Below are 27,290 nucleotides of genomic sequence, written 5' to 3'. Positions count from 1 at the left end.
AGATTAAAATGTTACATCATTTCAATTTTCATTTCTTTGATTACTAGCGGAATTTTTTCATATATTTATTTGTCATTTGTAATTGTTTTTTCAAGACATTTCTATTCCATCCTTTGCCACTTTATCATCTCTCTCCCTCTATGCGGTGGAGAGGATAGGGGAGGGAAGAATATATAAAATATAGAATTCTAGAGGAATATGTAATAAAATAGTAACATTGGAATAGCTTTTCTTCTTCTTTCTTTCCTTTTTTGTTTTTTGCTTTATTTATATGATCTATTTTTTTCACAAAGAACACACACTATCTATGTAATTAAATCCTGGCCAAATATGTGCAGCTCTGGAATGTGTTTCTGCAGACATATGGTGCTTTATACACTGATCGTTCTGGTTCAGAAGCTATTTTCTAAGCAGCAAAAATATCAGCACTCTAAAAATGCAATGAAATGGCCTATGCAGTTCAATATATACAGAGTTTTAAAAACACATGAAGTGTCATTTAAAACATGCTGGTAATTTCTTGGGATGCCTGGCTGGCTGAGGTGTTGGAGCACGTGACTCTTGATCTGGGGATTGCAAGTTCGAGCCCCATGTTGGGTGTAGAGATTACTTAAAAATAAAATCTTTACCAAAAAACCAACATGTTGGCAATTTCTTAAAAAGTTAAACATAAATTTAGCATATAACCCAGCAATTCCACTCGTAGGTCTCTACCCAAGAGAAATAAAAACATACCCATGAATACGGACACAAATGTTCATAGAAACAGTATTCATCATACCCAAAGAGTGGAAACAATCCAACTGTCCCAAATGGTGAATGGATGGACAAAATGAGGTATTTCCATACATCGACATACTACTTAGCAATAAAAAGGAACGAACTGCTAATATGTGTTATAACATAAATGAACCTCAAAACATATGTTTTAATGAAAGAAGATAGATGTAAAAGTCCAAATACTATATCCAGAAATGTCCAGAGAAGGCCAACAGAGAGAATGTAGGTTAGTGGTTGCCTACGGGCTGGTCTGGGGATGACAGTGGGGAATGGGCAAAGAAATCCCTTTGGGGTGATGGAAATGTTCTTAAACTGGATGGTAGGTGATGGCTGCACACTCTGTAAATATTCTGAAAGCACTGTCCACTCAACATAGGTGAATCTTGCAGTTTATCAAGTACACCTCAACAAAGGCTTTTTTTTTAAAAAGAATCTAAAACACATCATTCAAAATAAACTTATAAGTGAAATATTTTCTAAAAGTTCTTAAGTTCACAAAGCAATTACTGAAATTTATCTTCCCAATTTTGTCTCTCCCATTTATCTTCTCAATTCTCTCACACCAACATCTGATAAATTTTAGAATCTTTCCATTTCCTTCTTTTGTGGATTTGAAAACTAGCTTAAGTATAAATTTCAAATTTCAATGCCTTCTCCCTTTCTATAGTCAGTAATGTGAAGCCTGGCCTAAATCTGGCAGAGAGCCACAATTCTGGATACAGGCACTGAGAAATGTTACTGAGAAAACCCTAGACTATGTCAGAGTTCCCAGACAAAGGCACAGAAGAACTGCCAAGGTCTAAATAACTAAGGTTTTTTCCTTGAGTCGCCAGAGACACCGTCTGGTTTAGGTAAGACAACTGAGAGCAGAGGCAAACACTTTGCTTTTTCAGTCCTTATCTAGCCAGGTTCATCCAGGTGGTTTGTCTACACAAACTTACTTGCTGAGGAGTTTCAGTGTGTCCATCTTCACAGTGATTTATCCAGAGGCTAGCATCTTTCTTCCCTCAGCGATAGCTGACTTTTCCCACCAGGCTTTTGTGTAGGAGAAAGTCTGACACATTTTCAGATGATGTAGATATTCATGTATTTTTATCAGTTGTTGATCCAGGACAGAATTCCACAATCATTATTTTTGACTGCAGGTGTATGTAGGCTGCTAACCATTCCCAGGATCCATTTTTTTGTTTGTTTGTTTCCTTTTAGTACTAGAAGTGCCAGCTTCAGCAGGCAACATGGCCACCCGACTGGACACATGATGCCCTAGCTTCCCTCACTGTGAGATGTGTGTGTTGGCTAAGTGTTCACCATGCAGAAGTGATGTGTGCAACTCTGCATCTCCCCCTGCATGTCCTTTCTCTCCTCTTCCCATAGGCTGGGATGGGAACATGGCATGGCACCATGGGGACAATGGAATAACGATGTAGATGGAACCTGGGACTCTGAACCACACTCCTATTTCTGAATTGATAGACATGGGAGAGAAATAAGCTTTTTTGTTTCATCAGCTTAGCTTATATCCTAATTAAAATCCTGGGTTAGGGCGCCTGGGTGGCTCAGTTGGTTGGGCGACTGCCTTCGGCTCAGGTCATGATCCTGGAGTCCCGGGATTGAGTCCCACATCGGGCTCCCTGCTCAGCAAAGGAGCCTGCTTCTCCCTCTGACCCTCCCCCCTCTCATGTACTCTCTCTCTCTCATTCTCACTCTCTCAAATAAATAAATAAATCTTTAAAAAAATTTATAAAATCCTGGGTTAGGCATCAGAAGATCTGTATCCTAGGTCCACTTCTGCTTTTAACTAACTGTGAGGCTTTGGTAAATCACTTTATTTTTCTGAACCTCAGCTTCTGCAACTTAAAATTAAAGGATTAGACTAGAATGGGAATCCTAACTTTTTCATACGATAGACTCCTTTGGCAGACTGACAAAGAAAGTCTAGAGGCCCCTTCTCGGAATAATGCTTTCAAATGCATAAAATAAAATACATGAGATTACCAAAGAAACTAAATATATTGAAATATAATATATTATAGTATAGTATATAATATATAGACCCTTTGGGAGTCTGTGGATCCCAGTTAAGGACATCTGACCTCTAAAGTTCCATTTTGATAAAAATTTCCTATGAGTTTATGATTCTATTTAGGACATGAGAGATTTAAAAAAATTAGTAAGTCTCCTATATTGTTTATATTTTAGTTGTCTATATATTATGATGGTTTGACACCTTAAAAACCTTTCTGACTGGGGAGACACTGCCCCTCCCAGGGCTAGCCAATTCTTAGAGATAGCAAGGGCTCAGCCAGGAGCATGCCTTTGATATGCAAAACTGACCAATCCAGAGCCATGCCTCCTCTATCTGGCTTGTGCACCCCAGGAGGCCATATTCCCCTGCCTTAATCATCCCAGGGCCAGGTAGCAGGCCACTAGGGACCACGCCTATAGTTTAGAGTGTACCAAAATGATTCAAACTAGCCAGTCCTAAACTGTTAATCCTGCCCTGCCTTGCCTTTCCCATAGAAACTCCAATAACAGCCATGGCCTAAGCTCTCCCCTCCCTCTTGCCCCTTATGCCTCCTGACCAACCCAACCTATGCTCATGTTTCCCCAGGTGACCCTATGTGGTGTGCTAAAACCTGTGAGTGTAATAAACTTAGTTTTCCTGAGCCTCTCCTGTGTCTCCTCTTGTGGACACCTGACTAACATCACAGAAGAGAACACAGAACACTGACCCTGAAGACTGTGTCAATGGTCTTCCAAATGCGCTGGGATCCCATGTAGAAATAACATCCCCACTTGCAGACAGCCAATCCACAGGCGAAGAAAGAAAGACTCCTAAAATCACACAGTTTGCCTTAAGGATTAAGTTGTAGCACCTTGTTTCCTAGTTCATTAAAGCTGAAACTATAAAGAAGGTGTCTGGAGTGAAATAATGAATTTGCTCCATGAAATAGATATTAAAGAGTAAATCCCCTGTAGCACATCACTCTTTTATTGTAGCTTCCATAAACTGAAATGGCTTTTCATATTGTTGGGATGTAGCATCTCTCCTCGAACATCTACAGAGAGCTGCCCTGGTGACTCACTGAAGATAAAGAAAGTCCTGACATTAGTGATAGTAACACAGTCCGGAAGCTAGTTAGCTTTGGGTTGGTGCCTCAGGGTTAACCTTTTTATACTGGGTCTAATTTTACTGGAAGTTAATAACTCTATGCCATGTATTTTGGAAGAATTTTCAAATGGACCTTTCATCATTACAAAAAACCTGTCTGGATAGATTGATTTGGCCTCAGTGTTTTAAACATTCTTGGGTGTTCTGCTTTTTGCTGGGTCTTACCTCGAACAAAGACATAAGCACTATATTGTTCATAATATTCTCCCATTCGTACACGGATTGTGTAAAGGCCTTCATCTTCTTTGTTGAGATGAGAAAATGTCAGTGTTGCTCGATCTCCGCTCCAAAGTGTTTGAACCCATTTGGATGAAGAAACAGGTGCTCCTGGAAATTTTTTTAAAATGTAAGAAAATTAACTCAGTTTCCCCCCATTGCTCCCTTCTTTTTCCATCCCTCCCTCTCTCTCTCTCTCTCTCTGCTTCTTCTTCTATATTGAAAGCTATTTGACTGTTAGTAGAGGTCTCTAGGGCTTTGAGCCATTCTGCCATGCTTATATTGATAAAAAATGCTGTATCAGAAGTGAAGGGACCAGGGCCAAATATAAAATCTGCAGGGTCCAGTGCAAAATGAAATTGCAAAGCCCCTGTTCAAAAAGCAAAGAAAAAAATACAGTTACAGGTACTAAAATATAAGGCTTTTTCCTCTAAAAATATTTTACTATATATAAAATATAATTGGGGTAACACAAATTGCAAAAAAATATTTTCATGCCATAATTTTATATACAAAAATAATTTTTTATTAATGTAATACCTTGATTGATAATAAGATATTTCAGGCTTGCTTTTCTGCAAATTCAGTTATTAGGTCATCAGATTTATACTTTTGGCAACTTCCTTTTAAGTCAATATAATTGAGGGGCACCTGGATGGCTCAGTCAGTTCAGTGGCCAACTCTTGATTTCTGCTCAGGTCATGATCTCAGAGTCATGAAATTGAGCCCCACAATTGGGTCTGTACTCAGGCAGAGTCTACTTGTCCCTTTCCCTCCCCTTCTGCCCCTCCCCCCTCACTCCCTCATCCCCCCACCCCCACCAAATAAATAAATAAATCTTTAAAAAAAAGTAACATCAGTCACTCTTTACAAATGCAAGATCAGAAATGAGTTGATAATCTTTAAATTTTGAGAAGGATCTTTCTGCTGATGCAACTATTACTGCAGCTGTTAAGAAATTGCATACTAAAAATATCATATAGTTTTATACTATACAGCATTATATAGATAAATTCTTATAAAGTTAACATTGGGTTAACTTTCTGATAAATTATTTCAAAATATAAATTTTAGTACTCTAGAGCTAATGATTCTTAAGGAACAAAATTTCTAAAAAAATTTGATTTCATATAGATCAGTTTCACATAAGTCTGAATTTAATTTTAAATGTAATTTTACATAATAATATTTTGATATTTTCTCTATCATGTTCTATAACTTGTGGATGTTATACAAGAAACTGAAAATGATTTGTATATAATCCAAATGTCTGTTTATGCATTCTATTCACTGTATCTTTAATTACAAGGAAAAAATAATTTTAAGATTATCTTCCTTATTAATAATTGCTTCATCCACAGTTTCATATGAAAAAAGTGTTCTCTTTCATTGAATGCGACAATCTTTAAGCTTAATTTACATTTCTAAGCCTCTGAATATTTGCTGTGCCTTGTTATAGCAGTTTTCAATACCAGGGATTTTCAACTCTGAAGAATTCCAACAACTGCTTCATATGCTTTACTTCAATGTCTATACACGTGATTTTATTTTGTAGTATTTTACTGACAAAGTTTACTGCCTGGTTGCTGGTAGTTCCTGTCTGGATGCTCAGGTCAATAAGTTAGTATTTGTGCAGATGCCACAGAAATGAGCTCTGGGGAAGGAGGGCTGGGCTGGCAAGCTCCGACTCTGTTCCAACTGTAGGTTCCCATGCTGCCCCCCACTTGGAGCCCCTTCCCTTCCCTAGGGCCATGTTCGCCATCCACAGTGCTTTTGCCATTATTGGCTTCGGTCTCGACCCAGATGTTCCAGACTGCCCCAGGTACCTGTGTGCACAACTGAAGTTCAGGCCAACTGCTTGGTGAGCATGCTGCTTTCTGCCCACCATGTCGAGGGGTCAGTGGCCATGCTCCATAGTCCCACTGGACTTCCGTGGACTTCCCTTAATTTTACTAAATAAAATTAACTTATAAAATGAATAGATCAGTAATTTATAAAAATGCATTTTTGTAATGCTTTCCACAGATTACTTGGTGATAAGAAATTATAACCTCCACAAATATATTATCAAAGTTCTGCTACTTTGATATATGTATAAAAACTCTTTCAACATCCAGTGGGTTATGCCTTCTAATGTCCAGATTCTGCCAGTTCTGATAAACAGGTCTGTGGTCTTATGGAAGCTCGTGCTCGGGTGTCAAGCCCCGTCTGCCACCTTCTGTGAATAAGAACCAAAGTGAGAATTCATCATAAAGGCTCACCATTTCGGTACCACTGGATCTCTGGCTGGAAATGCTTAATTTCAGGAGTGATAACTACACGGCAGCCTAGACTCATTGTCTCTCCCTCTCTTCCAAAAGACACATCAAATTTGTCATCAAAGTGGATCTCAAACTTGGATGCATAACCATAAGGTGTCACGCCAACTGGGTACAACAAAAACAAACATCAGCAATTTGTTTTTTTTCTTATCAAAGAGACACTAGCATTTTAATAAGCAGTCACAACAAACATTGATCAAATGAACTCTCTGGGCAAAAATTAAGTCTTATAAAGAAGTACAAAGCACATTCCCATATATTATGATGTGAAATGGAAATTCTTGCTTCATTGGTCAGATAAGCTCAATATTTATTTTTATAATTGCAATGAATAGAATTTTAAGGGGCAGGCTTAATACCTCACATAGCACGTAAATGAATACCACATTTAGCTCAGACTTAAATACTTAGCACAATATATGCACTTTTTAGATTCCTAGTTCATTTAAAACTCAACTGCTGTACTCTCCAGACAAACAGTCAGATCAATCCCTCAGAGTATAAAAATAGTTTTCCAACTTATTGGAGAAATTTATTGCTTCAGGGCGCCTGGGTGGCTCAGATGGTTAAGCGTCTGCCTTCGGCTCAGGTCATGATCCCAGGGTTCTGGGATCAAGTCCCACATCGGGCTCCCTGCTCCTTGGGAGCCTGCTTCTCCCTCTGCTTCTCTCTCTCTCTCTCTCTCTGTCTCTCATGAATAAATAAATAAAATCTTAAAAAAAAAGAAATTTATTGCTTCAGTGTCTTTAATGATCTGAGTGAGAAAAAAATAAGAAATTTCAAACTGAAAAGTTTATAATATTGTGACTTTAAAAAATATTTTTCTTAGAAATATCTTACTTACAGATTGAGTAAATACCTGCATCATAAACCCTCCCAGGTTTTATTTTCTCTTTTCTCAAGGGAAAGAGCTTGGGAAAATAATGACTCCGTTAACGGGTTACCATGCCACATACTTGAATTTGACAAGTCGTCTAATCCTTACAAAACCCCCATGGCACAGATATGTTTTTCCTTCTCTTTCAGATGAGAATGGAGAAGTTCACAAAAATAATACACAGCTAATGTCCAGGTTTCAAAGGTATTATGTGTGAAATTGAAATTCAAACCCATAGCTGCCTGACTCTAAAATTTAGGCCCTGTCTCTCATATTTTATTTCTCCTCCTAACACCTCTTAGAATTAGTTTGAAAATGCAAGCTAAAATTTACTGAGTTCAACTTGTGCCAAGTATTGTTCCCAGTGTTAAATATCTATTAACTCAAACCTCATAATAGCTCTCTCGGGTAAGTTCCATTATCATCTCTCTGTTTTATAGATGAGGAAACAGAAGCATAGGGAGGCCAAATTAACAGCCCACAATGACCCTGTAGAGCCAGAATTGACACTGGCAGGCTGTTTCCAGAAGCTGCGCTCTCCAGCAATCCATAATATTGCCTTGAATCTGTGTGTCCTCTGGCAACCACTAACCAAGAGTGAAACAACACCTCTTTGAAGCACAGGTTCCATCTGCCCCACTTCTATAGGATGATGTCCCACTAAGATCGAAAGGGAAACAATTCAATCAGACCTTGCTGTTTGGGAAGCCAGGCTGGCTCCAAAGCTGCCTTAGGGAGTAGAGATAAGAGTTACAAAATAATAAGGGTTAGGTCGGGGTTTGGCAAATCTGTCAGCTGGATCTGGACTGCCTCCTGCTTTGTACCATTAGAAATAATTTTTCAATTTTTTAATGGTTGAGATAGAATCAAAAGAAGAAGACTATTTTGTGACACAGGCAAAGTCATAGGAAATTCAAATTTCAATGTTCATAAATAAGGTTTTATTGGAACACAGCCATGCTCATTTATTTACCTACTGTCTATGGTGACTTTTTTTTTTTTAAGATTTTTTATTTATTTATTTGAGAGAGAGAGAGAATGAGAGATAGAGAGCATGAGAGGGAAGAGGGTCAGAGGGAGAAGCAGACTCCCTGCTGAGCAGGGAGCCCGATGTGGGACTCGATCCCGGGACTCCAGGATCATGACCTGAGCCGAAGGCAGTCGCTTAACCAACTGAGCCACCCAGGCGCCCTATGGTAAATTTGTGTTGCAATGGTGGCATTGAGTAGTTGTGACAAAGACCATAGGGCCCACAAAGTCTAAAGTATTTACAATCCTAATGTATTTACAATTTACAAATTACAGTTAGTTTACAAATTATAATTACAGGAGTCCTTTGCAGAAAATGCCAACTCCTGTCTTAGAATATGGTTTAGAGGGACACCTGGGTGGCTCAGTCAGTTAAGCATCTGACTCTTGATTTTGGCTCAGGTCACGGTCTTGGGGTCATGAGATCAAGCCCTGCCTCGGCTTGTGCTGGGCGTGGAGCCTGCTTAAGATTCTCTCTCTTGGGCACCTGGGTGGCTCAGTTGGTTAAGCGACTGTCTTCAGCTCAGGTCATGATCCTGGAGTCCCTGGATCGAGTCCCGCATTGGGATCCCTGCTCGGCAGGGAGTCTACTTCTCCCTCTGACCCTCCCCCCTCTCATGTGCTCTCTCTCTCAAATAAATAAATAAAATCTTAAAAAAAAAAAGATTCTCTCTCTCCCTCTTCCTCTACTCCCCCACCCCACCAAAAAAAAAAAAAAAAAAAGAATATGGTTTAGAGTTAGAAAGACCAACTTTTAAGTCCCTACTCTACCCTTATGTGTGGTTTTGTCTCATGATTTAACCTCTCTAAAACTATTTACTGATCTGCATAGCACAGATAAAAGACACCTATTTTATAAGCTTTGGTAGAGCATTAAATGATCATTGCATATAACAAAATGTCTTAGTGTGCTGTCTGGTACAACTGATCAATATATATTAACTATCAGAACAGAACCACGGGCAGGAAGCTTTATCTATATTTATCAGCATATTCCAAGCACCTAAACCAGTACCCAGGACATAGTAGATGTTCAATAAATATTAGTTGAATAAATGAAAAAAGTCCTCTGTTTTCTATGTGGGGAACAACTGCACTCAATTCAGGGACCAGTCAGAGGAGAATTTGAAAGATCAAGAAGTTAGAGAAGTAAGGGTGAGCTGGGCTTTTAGACCCTAGTTTGATGGAGAAGAGAGAAATGGGAGAAATATGGATGCTGATACGGCAGTGGGAATGAGCAGGATACATTCAGATGATTGTGAAATAAATGATTAATAAACCTGTCTTAGGGACAATGGGAGATAAGTCATAGTTTCAAAATGTTCAACTATTCTATCTCAGTATGAGTCAAATGATGGGAGAAAAACACGATTTGGGGTGTGTTCCTCCCTCACTCCTACCGATCATTCCCTCCCACCCACCCATGGGATTGATACTAAAGATTAAAACTTGGAATATTAAAATTAGGAGCCATCCCACAAAATTGATGGAACAGGTCATCTACGGACATCAAACTAACCAGTTAGGTGAAAAACTGACCCATGAGAAAGTATCTTCCTCAAGCATTTTCAAAACTATCACTTATTTTTAATGTTCAGAAAATAAGTTCAGGCTTGACTACCTTTTTCAGTCTGATCACCATAAGCATCAAATTATCTGAACAACCATGAGGGTTTTACTTTTATTGGTTCCTATGAAAAGATGTTCTGATATAGGTGAAATGATTGAAGTTCACAAATTACCACAGATCAGAATATTTTTAATAGTTTGTTATTAAAGAAAATTTAGATATTTTATTTATTTATTTATTTATTTATTTATTTATTTATTTATTTATTTTCAGAGAGGGAGATGAGGACAGGAAGAGGGAGAGAGAGACTCTTAAGCAGGCTCCATGCCCAGTGTGGAGTCCAACACGGGGTTTGATGTCATGACCCTGAGACTATGACCTGAACCGAAATCAAGAGTCGGATGCTTAACCGACTGAGTCACCCAGGAGCCCTTAGATTTTATTTTAAATTGCACTTCATAAATTAGTGTATTTATTTATTCATTCATTATCAAATACCTATTCTGTGTCAGGCGTTGGGGTTTAGAGATAAAAGGTCCAGCTTTGCCTTCAAGTGGCTTGGAGCTCGGTGAGAGAAAGACACAACAGTTAACAGTGTCCAGCGTGATGGATGCTGTGGTGGAGGTGCTGCGGTCTCCTGGGGACACCTAACCCTGACTGGGTCGACTTGTGGGTGGCAGTGGGAGTCAGACATGAATTTCTCCAGGAGGTGATGCTGACGTGGATGCTCTGATACAGGACAGACTTGTGTGTGGGGGGGTGAGCATGGTTAAATCTCTCTGCCCAGGTTTGTGTAATGATCTTTTTCAGTTTAATACAGAAAGACTTAAAAACACTTGCCAGTTTTAGCCCATAATATCTGGGCTTTTATAAAACCAGAACGAAGCAGTTACATTCAGAAGGAGAATAGTAACCAAGAATCTAAAAAATAAAACCCAGCATAGATAGCTATTATATACATACTACCATATATTATAATAATCCTCTCTTTTATTTCAGCATTATAGAATGGCTTATTCTGCTGTATTTTAAATAGAGATGACACTTAGCAAATATATTTTTAAACTTACAGCTGAGGGGCAGGGTGGAAACCCCAGCATGGAAGCGAGTCTCATCAAACTCTCCCTTATATCCTAGAAAAGAAAGCAGAAATGCATGTGAACTGCTGCCTGATTTATTTTTTATCAATGAGAATAAATTTTTAAAAATACACTTTGAATAAAACAAGTGCAGCAAACCTACTCTTTACCACGACCGAAGCATATGCTGAAAGCTCTCCTTTAACGTTCATCGCAGAGGCCCGGTACTGAGCAGTGTCTTCAAAATCACATCTGAAAGGACAGATGGAGATGAGTGACCATCGCTACAAGCTGTTCTTCTATCAAGGATCTCTTTGCTAACATGGCACACTGCAAATCACTGGCCAGCACGTGGCTCGGGGGACTTTTGATGAAGCTGTCTTGGATCCAGCTCCCTGTGGGATTCTATATAACGCAGGATACCTACTACAGTTTCAAGCCAGGAGCACAGTATGGGAGGAGGACGCCTACAGCACTGTGACCTTGCCCAGGTTCATTTAAAATGTCCAAAAAAAACCCATGTCAACAAACTGTTAAGCACATAAATTACAGCAGGAACAGTATTATGATTAACTGGTCTAAAGTGGTGTCAGGAGCAGAAAATGTCTGCCCATGCAGGTAACTTCCCAGAGCACCCCATGGGTACAACTTTCCTGCTGGCCTCCCTCGGGAGAGTTTCAGTCTGGGGGCAACAGGGCGACAGAGAGGGAAAGACACAGTCTCCCCTACAGGACTCCCGCAGGCTCCCTGAGCTACAAACCGGATCCGGGTCTGTCTAATGTGTGGTTCGGTGTTCTAGCTTCAAAGTACAAATATGGTGTTTATCTCTCAACTCAACTAAGGTTCAGGTCACACTTGGAATTTCAGCCCACAGCACAGCACAGCAGCTCCATTTAGAAGTTCCTACAAGTTATAATACAGAAATCGGGATAGGTTTAATAATGGAGTAAGAGAAAGAATGATCTCACAGAGATGAACAAGCTAAGATTTCAAAGCAGGTTGTTTTGTGTCTTATCACAACCAGTGTCTGTGTTCTTCGTTGACCTTCTGGATTTAGTGTCATTTCTAAAAACTGATTTCTCGTTGAAATTTTATGGACATCAATGGAACTCCAGGAAGGTCAATATGGTTGCCTTTCTCATAATTATTTAATTATAAAGCAAACACATAGCTCACTGCAGCCTCAGTAGAACCACCAAATGGCAGAACTGAAATGACTTTAGGTCAAGGTCAGTGCTTGGACAATGTCCCAGGGCCCTAGGGTCCTGCTTGAAACCCAGTATCATGTGTGTCATCTGCTCTGATCAGAATGATGTAAATTTTACTTTGACATCTCAGCATGTCATGGTTTCATGTGAACTAAAAATGGTGGGACTTCTTCATCCACATAACCAGAATTGCATTCAAAACCATATTAGGAGATAGATTAAATGTTTGAGGACTTAGAAATTTTGAGGTGGGTTTGGCTTTCAAATTTTGCTTTGGATTTTGCTTTAAAAACATTCCCCTGTCCAGTCCTGCCTCCATCTGCAGGCTGACAGGGTGGGTGCATAGTTTCCCACACTTCCTGGGGAGCTGAAGGAGAGAATTTATCCTGGTGCAGCTTACTTTCACTGCCACCCACCACAATCTCCATGGCCTTTGCTGATTCAAGGCAAAAAAGGATAATGCTGCTGATGATATCGATTTAGAATGGGGAAGGATAACTAAATATAAATGCCTATTTATGTAACTTATTTTCTCACTAATGTCTAAGAAAAACTCTCAAGTATATAAAAGGATAAGGTACAAATTAATTTTTTTCTCATCATTACTAAATTCAAACGTAAGACCACTTTGTGACCATGGTGCATTTGGAAGAAAGGGGGACAGCGGTTAACTGCTGAGACTGCCTCCCCAGGCAACTGTCAAGTGACACACATGGACCCTGACATCCTCTTACGCATTGATCTCCAGAGTGTGCATTCCATATCGACTCTCAATAATATATTTTCCAGGGTTTGCATGGACATTGATTGGCACCTGGTTTTTATACCTGTGAGACAATGGAAACAAGGCAAAGTAAGTTGAAATATAAATAGCTTTATGATTAAAAGCACACACACACACGATTCTTGTTCATGAAGGGACACCCATAAACACAGCACTGAGGTTGCAGCAGCATCTGTTGAATGAATACAAAGCTACAGCAGATTAAATAAAATGCACTATAAATACAATTAAACTTCTCGATGAGCGTGCTTTCCTCTCCTCTATCATAAAAATTACATTGAAGAAGTTGACCATTCACAACAGTGTGGTGGAGTCTCATATACACAATGTTGAGTGAAAAGAGCCAGACACAAAAGAGTACATAGTATAGGGGCTCCTGGGTGGCTCAGTCAGGTAAGCATCTGCCTTTGGCTCAGGTCATGATTTCGGGGTCCTGGGATTGAGCCCTACATCAGGCTCTCTGCTCAGCAGGGAGTCTGCTTCTCTCTCTCTCTTTCTCAAATAAATAAATAAATAAATAAATAAAATCTTTAAAAAAAGAGTACATAGTATATTGGTTGCTTTTATATAAAGTACAAACCCATATAAGACCAAATTACTGCTGTTAGAAGTCAAGAGAGTGATTTCCCTGGGGTGTAGACAGCAGATATGAAGGATGCATCTTGGCGCTGATATTGTTTGGTTTCTTGTTTGGGTGCTGGTGACATGGGTGTGTGCAGTCTACAAAAACTCATCAAAGCTCTACATTTATATGTAATATGTACTTTTTGTGTGTGTATATTATACTTCAATCAAAGACCTAAAGAAAAACTCGTCCATTGTTGACAAGACAGAAAGAAAGGCTTTGTGTTGGGGGTTTTATTGTTGGCTGTCTGTGTGGGATGAAAGCAAAACATTCTTCCTACTAACATTCTTGCATGTTGTTAAAAACAATGTCATTGTATTGAAAGCTCTTATATTTAAGTGTTTTGTTCTGTTAAAAGCAAGCATGGCTTTTGGTTTGGAAGAACTTAAATATCAATCATGAAAGAAAAAGTCTGACAAATAAGAGTTGAGAGATTCCCTTTTTCTGACTGTCCTCTTCCTGGTTACGCCTCTCAGCCCTCAGAGGATAGGCCCACATGGAGGGGCCCTTCCTGAGACACCATCTTCTGATAAACACAGAAGAGTGTTCTGTGTCCTCTTGATTCTTCACCACGTCCTCATGCCTTCAATAACCAATGACTATGATGCCCAACCAGGCTTTTCTGCTGAAGCCATTTTCTGTCCAAAAGAAGAGCTAGATTTCACTTTTTTTCCCTTCAGACACACCACTTCATGTGCACAGATAACGTAAATAACACTAATAACCACAACTGAGACAGAGCATTTACTATGAGCCAAACAAGGTTCTAAGTGCTTTACACATAGATCAGAAAATTCAATCCTGGGGCACCAGTGTGGCTCAGTCAGTGAAGTGTCTGCCTTTGGCTCAGGTCAGGATCCTAAGGCCCTGGTATCAAGTCCCACATCAGGCTCCCTGCTCTGCAGGGAGTCTGCTTCTCCCTATTCCTCTGTCCCTACCCCCTGCTTATGCTCTCTCTCACTCTCTCTCTCAAATAAATAAATAAATAAAATCTTAAAAAAAAAGAAGAAGAAGAAAATTCAATTCTTAACAACAACTGCCTGAGATAGCCTATTTTTAACATCATTTTTCAGATAAAGAAACCAAGGCATGGAGAAGTTAAATAACTTGCTCCAGTTCACACAGCTAGAGAGCAGAGCTGGGATTTGAAACCAAGCATCCAGCTTGTGACAACATATGATCCTTCCATTTTCCAAATATACTCTGTTTAGCAGCATTTTATTTCTTCAGACTTCTGGAAATGGTTATAACGAGGTATGGGAGCAGGGAAAGTGGTGGAAAGGGAGAGAAAGAAAGGAAATAATCTTCAGTCAGTTCCTTCCTCTCCCCAGCTTACACACACACACCCTTTGTCCCTAAAACATATTCATTTTCTATACTTTTAAAAATGTGTCATTCTCTTTCTACGCCTAGCAAAATCCCAGCTCATCCTTTGAGGTTCAGATCAAATGCCATTTCTTCAATAAACTCCTCCCTGAAATCCCGCATGATATTAATTGTTCCTGCCTCTCTACACCAGTGTTACTTTGTTCAAGCTGCAAGATAGAACATTCACCACATTTTGGTTGGATATGTGTCTCTTCCATTAAGCTGTCATTGCCTTGGTGATGGGGGTTGTGTCTGATCCATTTTTACTTCTATTCCCACTCTCAAGGAAGGATGAGTCATGGGCAAATATTAGGCACTCAGTGTTTGTTAAATTGGCTTGAACAGAATTATTGTATAACAATAGATTAATTGTGGCTTCATAATGTTTGGATGAAGGAACAGAGTTCTGACAAACACGTACTTCATGATATGGCTAATTTAAAATAAGCACATGCCAAGAAAGTAAATTGAGGCTCTTTGTGTCTCGGTTCCCTCCGACGTGAAATGAGAGGGTTGCCCTGGCTGGGGGATCACAGCTGCGTGGCAGGTGGGGAGGCACAACCTTCTACCCCACCCACGGCAGAAGGGTGAGCCATTCCCTGCCAGCCCCAGAGTGTCCTCGGCCAGCTGTCTCACCAGAGCTCCAGGCAGACAGGGCTATTCGAGCAGAGATGGCCTAGAAAAAGAAATCTGCTAGGTGCTCCTAATTTCAAACATTCCTTGTATTGATGAATGACAGGGTAGAACAAGTTAAGCGGCATGTTCCTCAGAAGAAATTGGTCTCAGTAATTTCACACTTGACTCAAAAGCTCCCTATTGCTCAAGTTTGTGCATGAGCTGGGGTGTTTTCGGTAGTTCTTTTTAGTATAAGGAGAGAAATGTGACACCGAAGGCTATGGCAAGTGGTACCTGAGCAACCAATTTAGTGACACTCAGTTTGGCTTCGACCAAAAATGTTCGTATTTCCGTAAACTTTGAGTTAAAACAGTATCTTGAGGCTGCCATGGGTCGCTTCACCTTCCTTGCTTTTCAGCACTACCCCACTTAGCACCTTAATGCCTTCCCCCCAGCTAAATACCCAGGACTTTTCTAATGTGACCACCTGGCATAAGAAGTCAGTTTAAAATGTACATGCACACGATACACAACACTTTGAGGACCTTCGAGTCTTTCCTCTGGAACTCTGGATGGCAGTGTAAGAAAAGCCTGTTGTAAAGCAGCACACACGGATTGAGTTAAGAAGCAATTCTCTTCTCTTCTCTGAGAACTTCACTTAGTCATTCAGGTTTGGGGTCACTGTGAGACTGCCTATGTTCCACTATGAGATTTCTGGCCTGCTCTGTATATTCTTCAGAGCTTGTTATTTCTGGAAAGTGAAATTCCAAACAGGCTAGTCAGAGGCTAATTTTGGAGAGTAACCTACACTTTGGGATTATTTGTCAAAAGGCTTCTGAAATTCTTTTTTTTTCCTAGGATTTATTTATTTTAGAGAGAGAGAGTGCATGAGTAGGGGGAGGGGTGGGGGGACGCAGACTCTCTGCTGAGTGGGGAGCCCATAACATGGGCTCTGATATCATGACATGAGCCAAATCCAAGGGTTGGAGGCTTAACCAAATGCGCCACCCAGGTGCCCCAAGGCTTCTGAAATTCTTGTGACTATTCAGATGTACACCATTTTCCTTACCACTTTCACGTAGTTTATGAACTACTTATTAGTTAATGAGCTTTCATTATACTGTAAGTATTTGTAGGATAATATTCTTCCTTTATGTATGTAAAACACAGATTTCACTCCCCCAAATAAATGTCTGAATCTTGGGCTGACTCGGTAACAAGGGGGTGTAAGTGAAAGCTCTTTGGCAGCGTACAGCATGGTCAAGCATTCCGATTTTTTTCTATCAACAAATAATGCATGCCAAAATGATCTTTAACATGCTGAATCTCACCACAAACTGTAATTACTACTTAGAATCCAACTTTGTATTTTTAATAAATAGCTATTATCCACTTTAAAAACCAGTTGGCTGAGAGAGCTCTAACCCATTAGGTTAGATTTTGAACTTAAATAAATAAGAAAAATCTAAAATAAAACCCCAAACCCTTATGTTGGGAAGTAATTATAAATTATAAATAATTTTAATTTTAAACTATTTTAAATGTAGGTTGCTTTCCAAAGATAATATGGTAGTAATTAAAGCTAACTTTAAATAACATCGTGAATAACTCTAATCTTGTAAATAAATTCAATGTATGATTCTATTATGGAATTTATAAATTCTCATAATTTGCAAAAACAGAATAACACTTTTCCAAATCCCCAGACAATTCCTGAAGTACATTTCTTCTACTATTTTATTCTGAGGTTTTGAACTATTATCATGCCTAATGACAAATTTCTTTAAGTGTCTATTTGGCAGTAACTTTAGGGGCAAAGTGAAGAATTCCAAACAAGTATTTTAACTGTCCCGCTTGATGGTCTAGCCTAGTATTCGCAGATAAATCCAAAAACATGGGTGTTGAGTGAGTAAATGAGTGAACTGCTACTCACTAACACCAACACATTGCTCCAGTGAGTTTGCATGAATCTCCCCACAGATTACAATCCAGATTTTCATTGACAAAATTGATCTAGACTTTGGACTGGAAATCCAATTAAATCTGTCTCTTTTTTAAAAAAGGATAAAATTAACTCAATTCCTTCCTTTCTTAAAAGAGAACTTTTCTCTTTTCCCCTATTTCATATACTTTAAAAAAATCTGAATAGGCAATGCATTTATATGGTCCAAGAACCAGAAAGTATAAAGGTACACAGGGAACAGTCTCCTTCAAACGCGTCTGTCTTCAACCCAGCTCATTCCCACAGCTAACTGTTCTCCTTGGGTTCTTACAAATCCTTCCAGGGTTTCTTTATGCAAGTAAAACAAATACAAATGTAATCTTTTTCTTCCTCTTTTAAACCAATATGTAGCCTATTATACAAGTTATTATATAAATACAGCCTATTAAATTAAGTAAAACAATTTTGGCATTTTTCACCATATATATATACGTTTCCTTTTGTGTTGACAAAGCCCTCCTTCAGGATGGCCAGCTTCACTGTGGTGGTGCAGAAGCATCCTTGCAACTAACTTTTCTACTGGTCCCAATGCCTAAACAGGTTTCCTTCTGCTCTCAAAGTGACTTGGGAATCAGACAGTGCCCCTTGGCATCTCTGCACCTGGCCCTGATGAGTGATATGTGCTCCTGTCATTTAGTGTTTTCTGAGTAACCTCTAGGTTACATTTAGACAGACTTGGTCAGTACACGGGATTGGCCAAAGAGCAGCTGCTGCCTGTTCATATCATTTGTTAGACCTCAGGGATTTCCATGTCTCGAGGGTGCTTAGTGGAAACTTGGAACTTAACCCTCTTTGGAAAGGGCTCTAAGGGAAACAGGCCCCAGGCACACATGCCCTTGAAAAAGCATGGCTAAGGACCTAACAGCTACAAGGCGAGGCAGCATGACTGCAGAAAGCATCGTCACAAACTTGTTCCCATGATTCACCTCCTTCTATTCAGGAAGGCCATTCCCAATTATTTCTTTCATACTTGTCCTCAGTGTTAGGCCCAGAAAGCTACAGTTGAGTAACGAAAAGACATAAATGCCTGCAAAGTAATCACCAAAAACCATGGTTTGTACTTGGGTTGTGGGTCTCCTGCTCGTTGAGGGGGAAAATGCTTATTGAAGACTGGGTACTCTGTACCAGTGTTACAAAGTAAGTTAGAGCTTCATTTAATGATTATTTTTTAAAAGGCAGCATACCCAGGAAGGTACACTGATCCCACACACAGTTTACTCCCAGAGGTGGGTTTACCTGGAGGCCAATGGAGCTTCAGGTCTCTCACCAGCACGGGTGTCCTCAAGGCTCACTGCCTAATTTATATTATTAATATTCTTTTTTGTAAAGAGTGACCCTGAATTGTATGAGCTTCATGCCCCACAAAACCTGGATCTGACCTTGTTTACTGCCATAGCCAATTTTCAGTTATCTGCTAGCTGTCTAAATTTAAGCTTTATCCAAGGGCAAATCTTGCTCTCTGAAGTACCGTTCACTATTTTCTTAGTGGTCCACTGGTTCTTCTGTTTTCATATTGACTTTTCACTTGGCTTGCAAGGCAATAGGATTTTCTGTGAAATGCTCTGATTTCTCCCTATGGGGAGAATTTTATAAAGAATCGAGCTGTCTCCTCCAAGCACTAAAGGATATGCAGGAACTTGAGAAGACTTGTTACAGTAAATGAATAGCTTCCCAATTGTTCCTGAGACAAATCTTGTGTCTATATCTTCATTTTTATTTAAAATGAGCCCCTGGGATATAGACTCAATGTTAAGAAAAAAAAAATATTTCAAAGCTAGATGTGAAAGATTTAGGGAGCCAATCATACTATTTCTCAGCTCCATTAGTGAGAATAACTGAAAATTGACAGAATTTCTATTCTTCAATTTAACTAGGATTCAAAGAGTTGCCAATTTAGTCATCTCATATTTTTGTGGGGAGTCTATATTTTTTGCTTGTTTTTATTTTTTTTATTTTTTTCTTTAAATTGTTTATTGTTATGTTAATCACCATACATTACATCATTAGTTTTTGATGTAGTGTTCCATGATTCATTGTTTGTGCATAACACCCAGTGCTCCACGCAGAACGTGCCCTCTTTAATACCCATCACTAAGGCTAACCCACCCCCCCCGAAACCTCAGTTTGTTTTTCAGAGTCCATCGTCTTTCCTGGTTCGTCTCCCCCTCTGATTTCCCCCCCTTCATTCTTTCCCTCCTGCTATCTTCTTTTTTTTTTCCTTAACATATATTGCATTATTTGTTTCAGAGGTACAGATCTGTGATTCAACAGTTTTGCACAATTCACAGCGCTCACCATAGCACATTCCCTCCCCAATGTCTATCACCCAGCCACCCCAACCCTCCCACCCCACCCCCACTCCAGCAACCCTCAGTTTGTTTCCTGAGATTAAGAATTCCTCATATCAGTGATGCTTGTTTTTAAATCACTCCTTTTCCAGCCAACAAAACGTGATGCAGGAATTTAATCTCTAACAGAGTTTGAGCTCTCCTTTCATGAAAACACATCACTCTGGCTCAGTAACACCATCAGTGGTACATGGCATGGTTGTATTGTATTTTAGCAGCTATGTATTTAACAAGTGCTTAAGAGATTAGTATTTAGCTCCCAGAAATTCTTTTGTATCCTTTTGAAAATCATCTTTAACTCTAATTTTTAAAAAGCAGGAAAAAAAAGAATATTGTGCAATAAATAAATCTACTTGATTAAGGATTCCAATTATTCGTTTATCAGGAGTACATTTTAATTCATAAGAGGAATTTCTTACTGACCAAATAATTATTAGAGCTGAAAATTTGTTATTCTTCACACATTTCAATTGGAAAGTTTAGATTTTTTTTATGAGGTGGGAAGTAATCAGTTTCTTAAGAGGAAATATCCCTTTAATGGGCCAAACAAAGTATGCAACTCCATAGTCGCAGAGAAAGGTGGGGCTAAGGCTGATTGATTCCTAGCTTCATATAATATACCTTTATACTTTAAAGCTTGTAAATTGACTTTTTTGAAACTTCATTTTCATTGAAATATGTTCCTTGTCAGTTACCTCCCTTAGTCCTAGGCAGGTGTCTAACCAACAGAAATAATGGCCTTAAGAAAGGAGGAGGCAGGCCCTCTGCAGGGGGTAAATGCACCCTATGTTGCAGTATAAATGCCACACAGAATGTCATTGCCATTGGCATTTATACTGCAACATAGGGTGCATTTACCACCACTCCTGAGGATAAAAAAACAGCATGCCAAATACCTGTGTCAGGGAATTAAACAGAAAACATCTTTTTTAGGTTGGCTCCATCATTTTCATACTTCTGCTGTCTGTGACAGGTATTCATGACATATAACAGGAAAGTCTGGAGTTTAGGGATCATCCAGTCATTGACAATTGCAATGAGAGAGAGAAAATGGGTTCTTATTCTTTATGGAAAGAAAATTTCTTAAGACCCCGTATTGAGTAATATCTTCCATCCGGTTCCCTCTTCCGTGTGGCTTTAGAAAGTATGTTGAGATCTCAGGTCATGTGAGGAGTAGAGATGAAGCCTTCTGGGTTTTAATTATCTTTTTAAGAGCATTGCTTCTGGTCACAAAATAATACCTATACTGTATGGGAGCAAATTTCTGTTTACATTTTATGGCCCATAGCAGTTATAGCCATGTATTTTCTTTGTATGTAAGTATGTTGACTATATTTTAATACCTTATGCAATAAAGACCCCTTTTATAACAGGATTATGAAGTATCATAATATATCATAATGTACATGAGACTGTTCTTTCTTCTCATTCATAAAATATTCATCCTGGTATCCTTTCCTCACTATTTAAAAAATCTGTACAAACTTGTAGGTACTTTCACTGACTCTTGCGTATTCACAATGCTGAATATCTTCACTGGAGGTAAAATTAGTTTTGTGTAATAGATTCTATGAGTAATTTTCATACAGATAACATACCATGTGACACGAGGTTCCGGCCAGCCCGATACAGAACAATGTAATTTTACGTTTTCTTTCTCCCAAACAGTGTGGGAACGAGGTTTAATGACAAATTCAGGAGCATGGAGAAGATGATCTTCATTCAACTTTCTGTGAAATGCCTCAGTTTCTTCTAACTATAAAAAAATACATAAAAATATTATGAAATCAAAGTAACCTGTGCTGCTAAAATAACAAAAACCCAAATTATCATTTTTCCACTTGGAGGCTTACTTTTCTATTTAGACCAAAGGCCTTCTCTTTTTCCCTGTTTTTAAAAAAGATTTTATTTATTTATTTATTTATTTATTTATTTATTTATTTATTTATTTATTTTAGCAAGGGGAGGGGGAGGAGCAGAAGGGGAAGGAGAGGGACAAGCAGACTCTGTGCTGAGCATGGAACCCCACGTCAGGCTCCACTCAGGGCTCCTCCCAGGGCTCAATCCCAGGACCCTGAAATCATGACCTGAGCTGAAATCAAGAGTCAGATGCTTAACCAGCTGTACCATCCAGGCGCCCCTCTTTTCCCCTTTTAAAAAGATACATTTAATTTTTAACATCTCAGCAACATATTTTACTTTCCCCTAAGGTGGATTTCTTAAGGTTCTTTAGAACCATAATTTCTGTAGAACCTAAAATTTCATGGAGTTTGAAACTACTAAGTCTGTCTTTCTTTGACCCATACATTTTGATGTCTTTCTCCTTGTTTTCTTTAGTTTTGTTTCTCCAGAAGACTACATATTTCCTCATTCAAAACAAATAAATCTATATGTACATACACAGGCAATGTTACATGCATCTCTGCGTTTGTAAATTACATTAAATTGTCTTTTCTTACTGTTTTTGTCAGCGACAGGCGTTCTGCCTTCTCTCGAATTGTTACTTTCCTTGACTTCTTCTCAAAAGCTTCCTCCTGGTGAAGAGTGGACGTAGACTGTTTGGATACAGCGGACTGTTTGGATACAGCGGACTGTTTGGATACAGCGGACTGTTTGGATACTGAGGACTGTTTGGATACAGCGGACTGTTTGGATAAAGCAGACTGTTTGGATATAGCTGACTGTTTGGATACAGCGGACTGTTTGGATGCCGTGATTCCTTCTTCACTAGCAAGAAGATTCCTCTGGGCTATATAAGCAGCAGCTTCTTTAATTCTTTCTTCTTCCGTATCTGTAATTCCACTGACATGCACTTGGCTAAAATACAATAAGAGCAAAACATGGTTACTGTGGATGGCAGTGATAGGATTGCCTAATTTTTACTAAGTTCAAAGTATCAGAACTTAGACATTGTGTATCATGCCCAAAGAAAACCTGACAAAGAAAAACCTGGTAAATCAGAAGATAATTCTTCACATACAGAAATGATCATCACCTTAACCCATAATGGTAACAACAACAATAATACCTACTTTGGCCATGGTGTTGACAAGTGCTTCTTTACATACACTATCTCATTTTAAGCCTGCAATAACCCTAGGTAAACTCTTATCATTTCTATTTTAGACATATGGTAACAAGGCTCAGAGAAATTAGGTAACTTGCTTAAGGTCATTTCATTGGTTTCTTTAGGGTATTTAAATAGGATTGAGTCTATAATAAAAGATTAAGTTATAACCTTCCCTCCAGAAAAGATGACATTATAAAATGGGATATATTGTTCCTGTGCCTGTGATTCCAATATGGGACTATGTGCTTGATCTGGATTCTATAACTCACCTGATATAATGCATTGCCCAGAGCTGTTGCACAATTTACATGAGATCCTTATGCCTACTGGGTTTCTCTAAAGGTTATTTGTGTGTGTGTAAACATATTTAATGACATTCTTTATTTATGCTTGCACATAGCCCTGATAAGAAAAAAATGACCAAAATTTAAGGCGTGATGTTTATAAAAGTGACTTGTTTTTATTCATAATTAATGATGATGGCAAGTGAGTGGTAACATCCAAAAGTGCTATGCCTAATGTAGTAGTTTATGACAGAAACTGTGCTATAATTTATTAATGTTGTTAAAAACATGTAGATTATTTTTAACCTCCTTCAATACCTTTGTGGTCAAGCCCAACAGTGAGGAAGTATAATGATTATATTGAAGATTTTCTTGAAATTGAGTCTACTTAGACCTCTGAAGGCTGAATTTTACCTTTGATTTTCTTATAAGAATAATGGTTTCCAAATTTAAGCAAATACTGCCATTATGTTTATAAGTTTCTGGTACCGGAATCTGTGTAGTTTGCTGAAAAAGAGGGCTCAACATTTGCCCAAGTTTGAAATTTCTTATGGAATTTTACTAAAACATCTGGTAGACAAGATTAGTCTACTTTGTTTCTTACTAAACTCAGTGAGTAAAGTTTAATTTCTTTTTCCTTATCTCTATCTCTCCAAATATTAATAAGGTAGTCTTTACTAAGTAAGTGAGTAATATATCTGCTATAATTTAAAGAAAAGGGAAGATAGAAGATTTTCAGTTTAGTGTCTTGAAATAATTATCCCTAATTTCTTTTTAATGAGATAGGAAGTGAATGAATTAATAAGTGAATACAAGACAAACCATCATGAGGGCACCTGGGTGGCTCAGATGGTTAAGCGTCTGCCTTCAGCTCAGGTCATGATCCCAGGGTCCTGGGATCGAGTCCCGCATCGGGCTCCCTGCTCCTTGGGAGCCTGCTTCTCCCTCTGCTTCTCTCTCTCTCTCTCTCTCTACCCATCTCTCATGAATAAATAAATAAAATCTTTAAAAAAAAAAAAGACAAACCATCATGAGAATCTGCCTGGAATTCCATATAGAGGTAAATATATAACAGAGAGATTTGAAATGATCTTTGTAAAATGATTTGATAGATATAGTAATAGATTTTATTCAATGCTAGTCTTGCCCTGAGTTGAGACAATTCTTAAATAAGAGAACTTTAAGTTTAAGCTCACATCACCTCTAATGTGACATAGTTCGAGAGGTCAGAATGAAGTCCTGGTCTCCTTACTTTTCCATGGCAAATAAGCTGAACCTCAGGAAGACTGTAATTATTTCACATGAGATCTCAAATACACTTAAAAAATATTTTGACCCAGGACAGGAGGAATATTTTTCTTTAAGTAAATATAAGTGTATGTCAGTGATAACCCTTTTATAATCTGGGTACAAAAGCAAAAATATGCTAACATGCTGACAAAACCATACAGCTACAAATTTAAGATGAATTTCATGCCTCTCCAATACTCTAAACCTGCTGGTGACACAAAGTTAACTCAATTTATCTGAGTACAAGAAGTGAAATTTTCAAGTGCCATCCAGAAGAAACGGTATTTCCCAGAAATACACTATAATCACAGAGTGCACTGTATGTTGCATTGGCCAATCTCGGCAGACTCAGCTCTTCCATTGCCAGCCATGTAACTTTCAGCAAGTCACTGAGTCTTAATTTCCTTGTCCATAAATTGGTATACTAATACATCTCTAGAGCTGTATAGAGAACTTAGCAAAATAGTTTATATAAAGCATCTAGTAAGATTCTCAGAAAACAATCGGTACTCAACAAAGGTTCATTTTCCCCCCATCTTCTTCTTAGATTGTTAATACTGACAACATCATTATGAAGTGTTATTTTCAACATAAGAGTAGAATATAGGAGATGGATCCATATTTTAAAAAGGAAAAAAGGAGAACTAGAAATAAAACCAAATGAAAGCAAGAAGCCTCATTTCATGTGGTAAAGAGATGGAGAGGTATGCCATGTAGGTTAATGCTAAGTTAATGTGCTTTTTAAATATTTTTTTTTTAAAAAAACAGAGTGGGCTGGGAACAAAGCAGAAAATAAAATATTTTACTCCTCTAGCCTAGCCATCCCCTATAAAGAATGTCAGTGTATATTAAACTAACTGTGGAGAGGCTAAGTCTGGTAAGCCTACTTAGCAAAATATGCGTATTTCAATGGAAAGTTCACTTAAAAAAAATCAGAGATATCAAAGAGAAAGCTAAAAATAGCATATTATTTACCCCCTCACCTTCCTACTGGAATCAGAGCAATTATGACATTAGCTTCTGAAACAATTCCAGAAGAAACTATCAGAGAAGAATGGGAAGAAAAACACAGGGAAACAGAAGTAGGTCACCAACGATGACAACCACGTCATTGCCTCCTGAATTTCCTGATGGCATCTGCCCCGAGAGGAAGCCCTCATTTTGAGTATCACCTCAGCTCTGTGGATAGTTCTCCATTCAAAGGACAATAAACAGGGAAGGCTCTGAAGGTTCCCATTAAATCTTAATTTGGTGTCTCAAACAGGTTTCAAGATTCCTCTAGATATTATAATCATTCCAAAAAAGTTTATATTTTTTTAAAAAGATCATACACACATATTTACCTTATAAACACAGAAATTTGGCATTAATGGACTTGTAATTTTGTGATTATTTTGTTTGAAATTTGCCTCAAGATAAATAGTAATCTTTTTCACATTAAACAAATATAGGCAAATAGGCAGACATTAAAATTATGATGCCATTCTTTTACTTAGTCTATGTTATCTAAGATTTTTTTTCTTCCTAATGAATAATAATTGAAACCACACTGGCAACCACAATGGCTTCCCTCTGCCTAAATATAACATCTGATTTTTTTTTTTTGTTCATCCAATGTTTTATGGTTTTGAACCTTTCTCTCTCTAGTGACTATATATAGTGTCCAATCACTAGCATCCAATGCTCTCCTTCTTAATTTCAGTCAGTTACATAATTAGAACCAAGTTCCTGATCATTCTCTTTTGTCATGTAGCCATCCTAGGTGATGGCAGATTTTCACAATGAACATGTCTCCCTCCGTGCAGAGTTCCAAGGTTCCTCAGACCTTTCTCAATCATCACGTAGTTAAGTGTTCAATAAATGTCAGAGGCAATTATTATTATTACCTGACAACATTTACTCTTCACTTTCTAATATTTAAGGCCAGGAAGAGAATGCATACATACCGTCCTGAGAAAATGGGCACTATATAGTCACTTGGCAGATTTTCCTTCTCCTCCCCAGAGAGAAGGCTCTTCTTCGCTCTCTTTGCTTGGGGGCTCAACTTCGATGAATAATCTTCTAACATCAGACTGGAATCTGTAAGTCTGAAACAAAACCCCTAACATTAGGTAATAACCAATAATTGCATTGAAAATATTCAAAAATGCTTATACAGGGAAGTTTTAACTTGGGGGAGGTTTCACATAATCTTAGATTTCTGATGTTATAATATCTTTTATCTTTAGAACTAAAGAGGAGTGAGAAAGACCTCATACAATGCACTCTATATAGACACAAGAAAAAAATGGGTCTATGGTAATTTCATAGCTTTGTCCACCCCCACCCCGAAAGTTTCAAGGGAAAACAGCAGTGTTTTTGTAATAGTTCCAAATACTCTTTGCTGTTAAGTTAATGTTCAAAATTTGGGAAGTCTATAAAAATGGTTTTATCGAAATCTTTTCAGGGGATTGATAAAATATAAACTGTTCTGGATAGGAAGCCCTTCTCCACCAAACCATTTTGATGCAGGACCCCTAGGTTCAGCTCTGAGGCCTTTATGTAGTGTAGACAGACTCCTCTCTTAGAAGAAACACTGAGTTCATCAAACAAGAGTTAATATATTTTGTGTGAACACATAGTGTTAAGTAATTCAGAAAGTTACAGGGGTGT

General features: G+C 38.4%; 1 protein-coding gene across 3 annotated transcripts in view; it reads right to left on the bottom strand.

Moving 5' to 3' along the window:
* The window catches only part of MYOM1 (myomesin 1), a 157,503-nt gene that overhangs the window by 82,531 nt on the left and 47,682 nt on the right, over nt 1–27,290 (bottom strand). For all 3 annotated transcript variants that reach the window (XM_027575852.2, XM_027575853.2, XM_027575854.2), the window contains 8 exons: nt 26,585–26,725; nt 22,454–22,811; nt 21,593–21,750; nt 12,987–13,079; nt 11,208–11,296; nt 11,036–11,098; nt 6,430–6,594; nt 4,118–4,279 (listed from right to left, as the gene is read on the bottom strand). In XM_027575852.2, the coding sequence (XP_027431653.1) occupies nt 4,118–4,279; nt 6,430–6,594; nt 11,036–11,098; nt 11,208–11,296; nt 12,987–13,079; nt 21,593–21,750; nt 22,454–22,811; nt 26,585–26,725 (1,229 nt within the window). The remainder of the gene's footprint in view (nt 1–4,117; nt 4,280–6,429; nt 6,595–11,035; nt 11,099–11,207; nt 11,297–12,986; nt 13,080–21,592; nt 21,751–22,453; nt 22,812–26,584; nt 26,726–27,290) is intronic.

Source organism: Zalophus californianus, chromosome 14, assembly GCF_009762305.2.
Source record: "Zalophus californianus isolate mZalCal1 chromosome 14, mZalCal1.pri.v2, whole genome shotgun sequence".
NCBI classification, from domain to species: Eukaryota; Metazoa; Chordata; class Mammalia; order Carnivora; family Otariidae; genus Zalophus; species Zalophus californianus.
The sequence above is the reverse complement of the archived record's forward strand: the minus strand, read 5'-3'. Positions and strand labels throughout refer to the sequence as shown.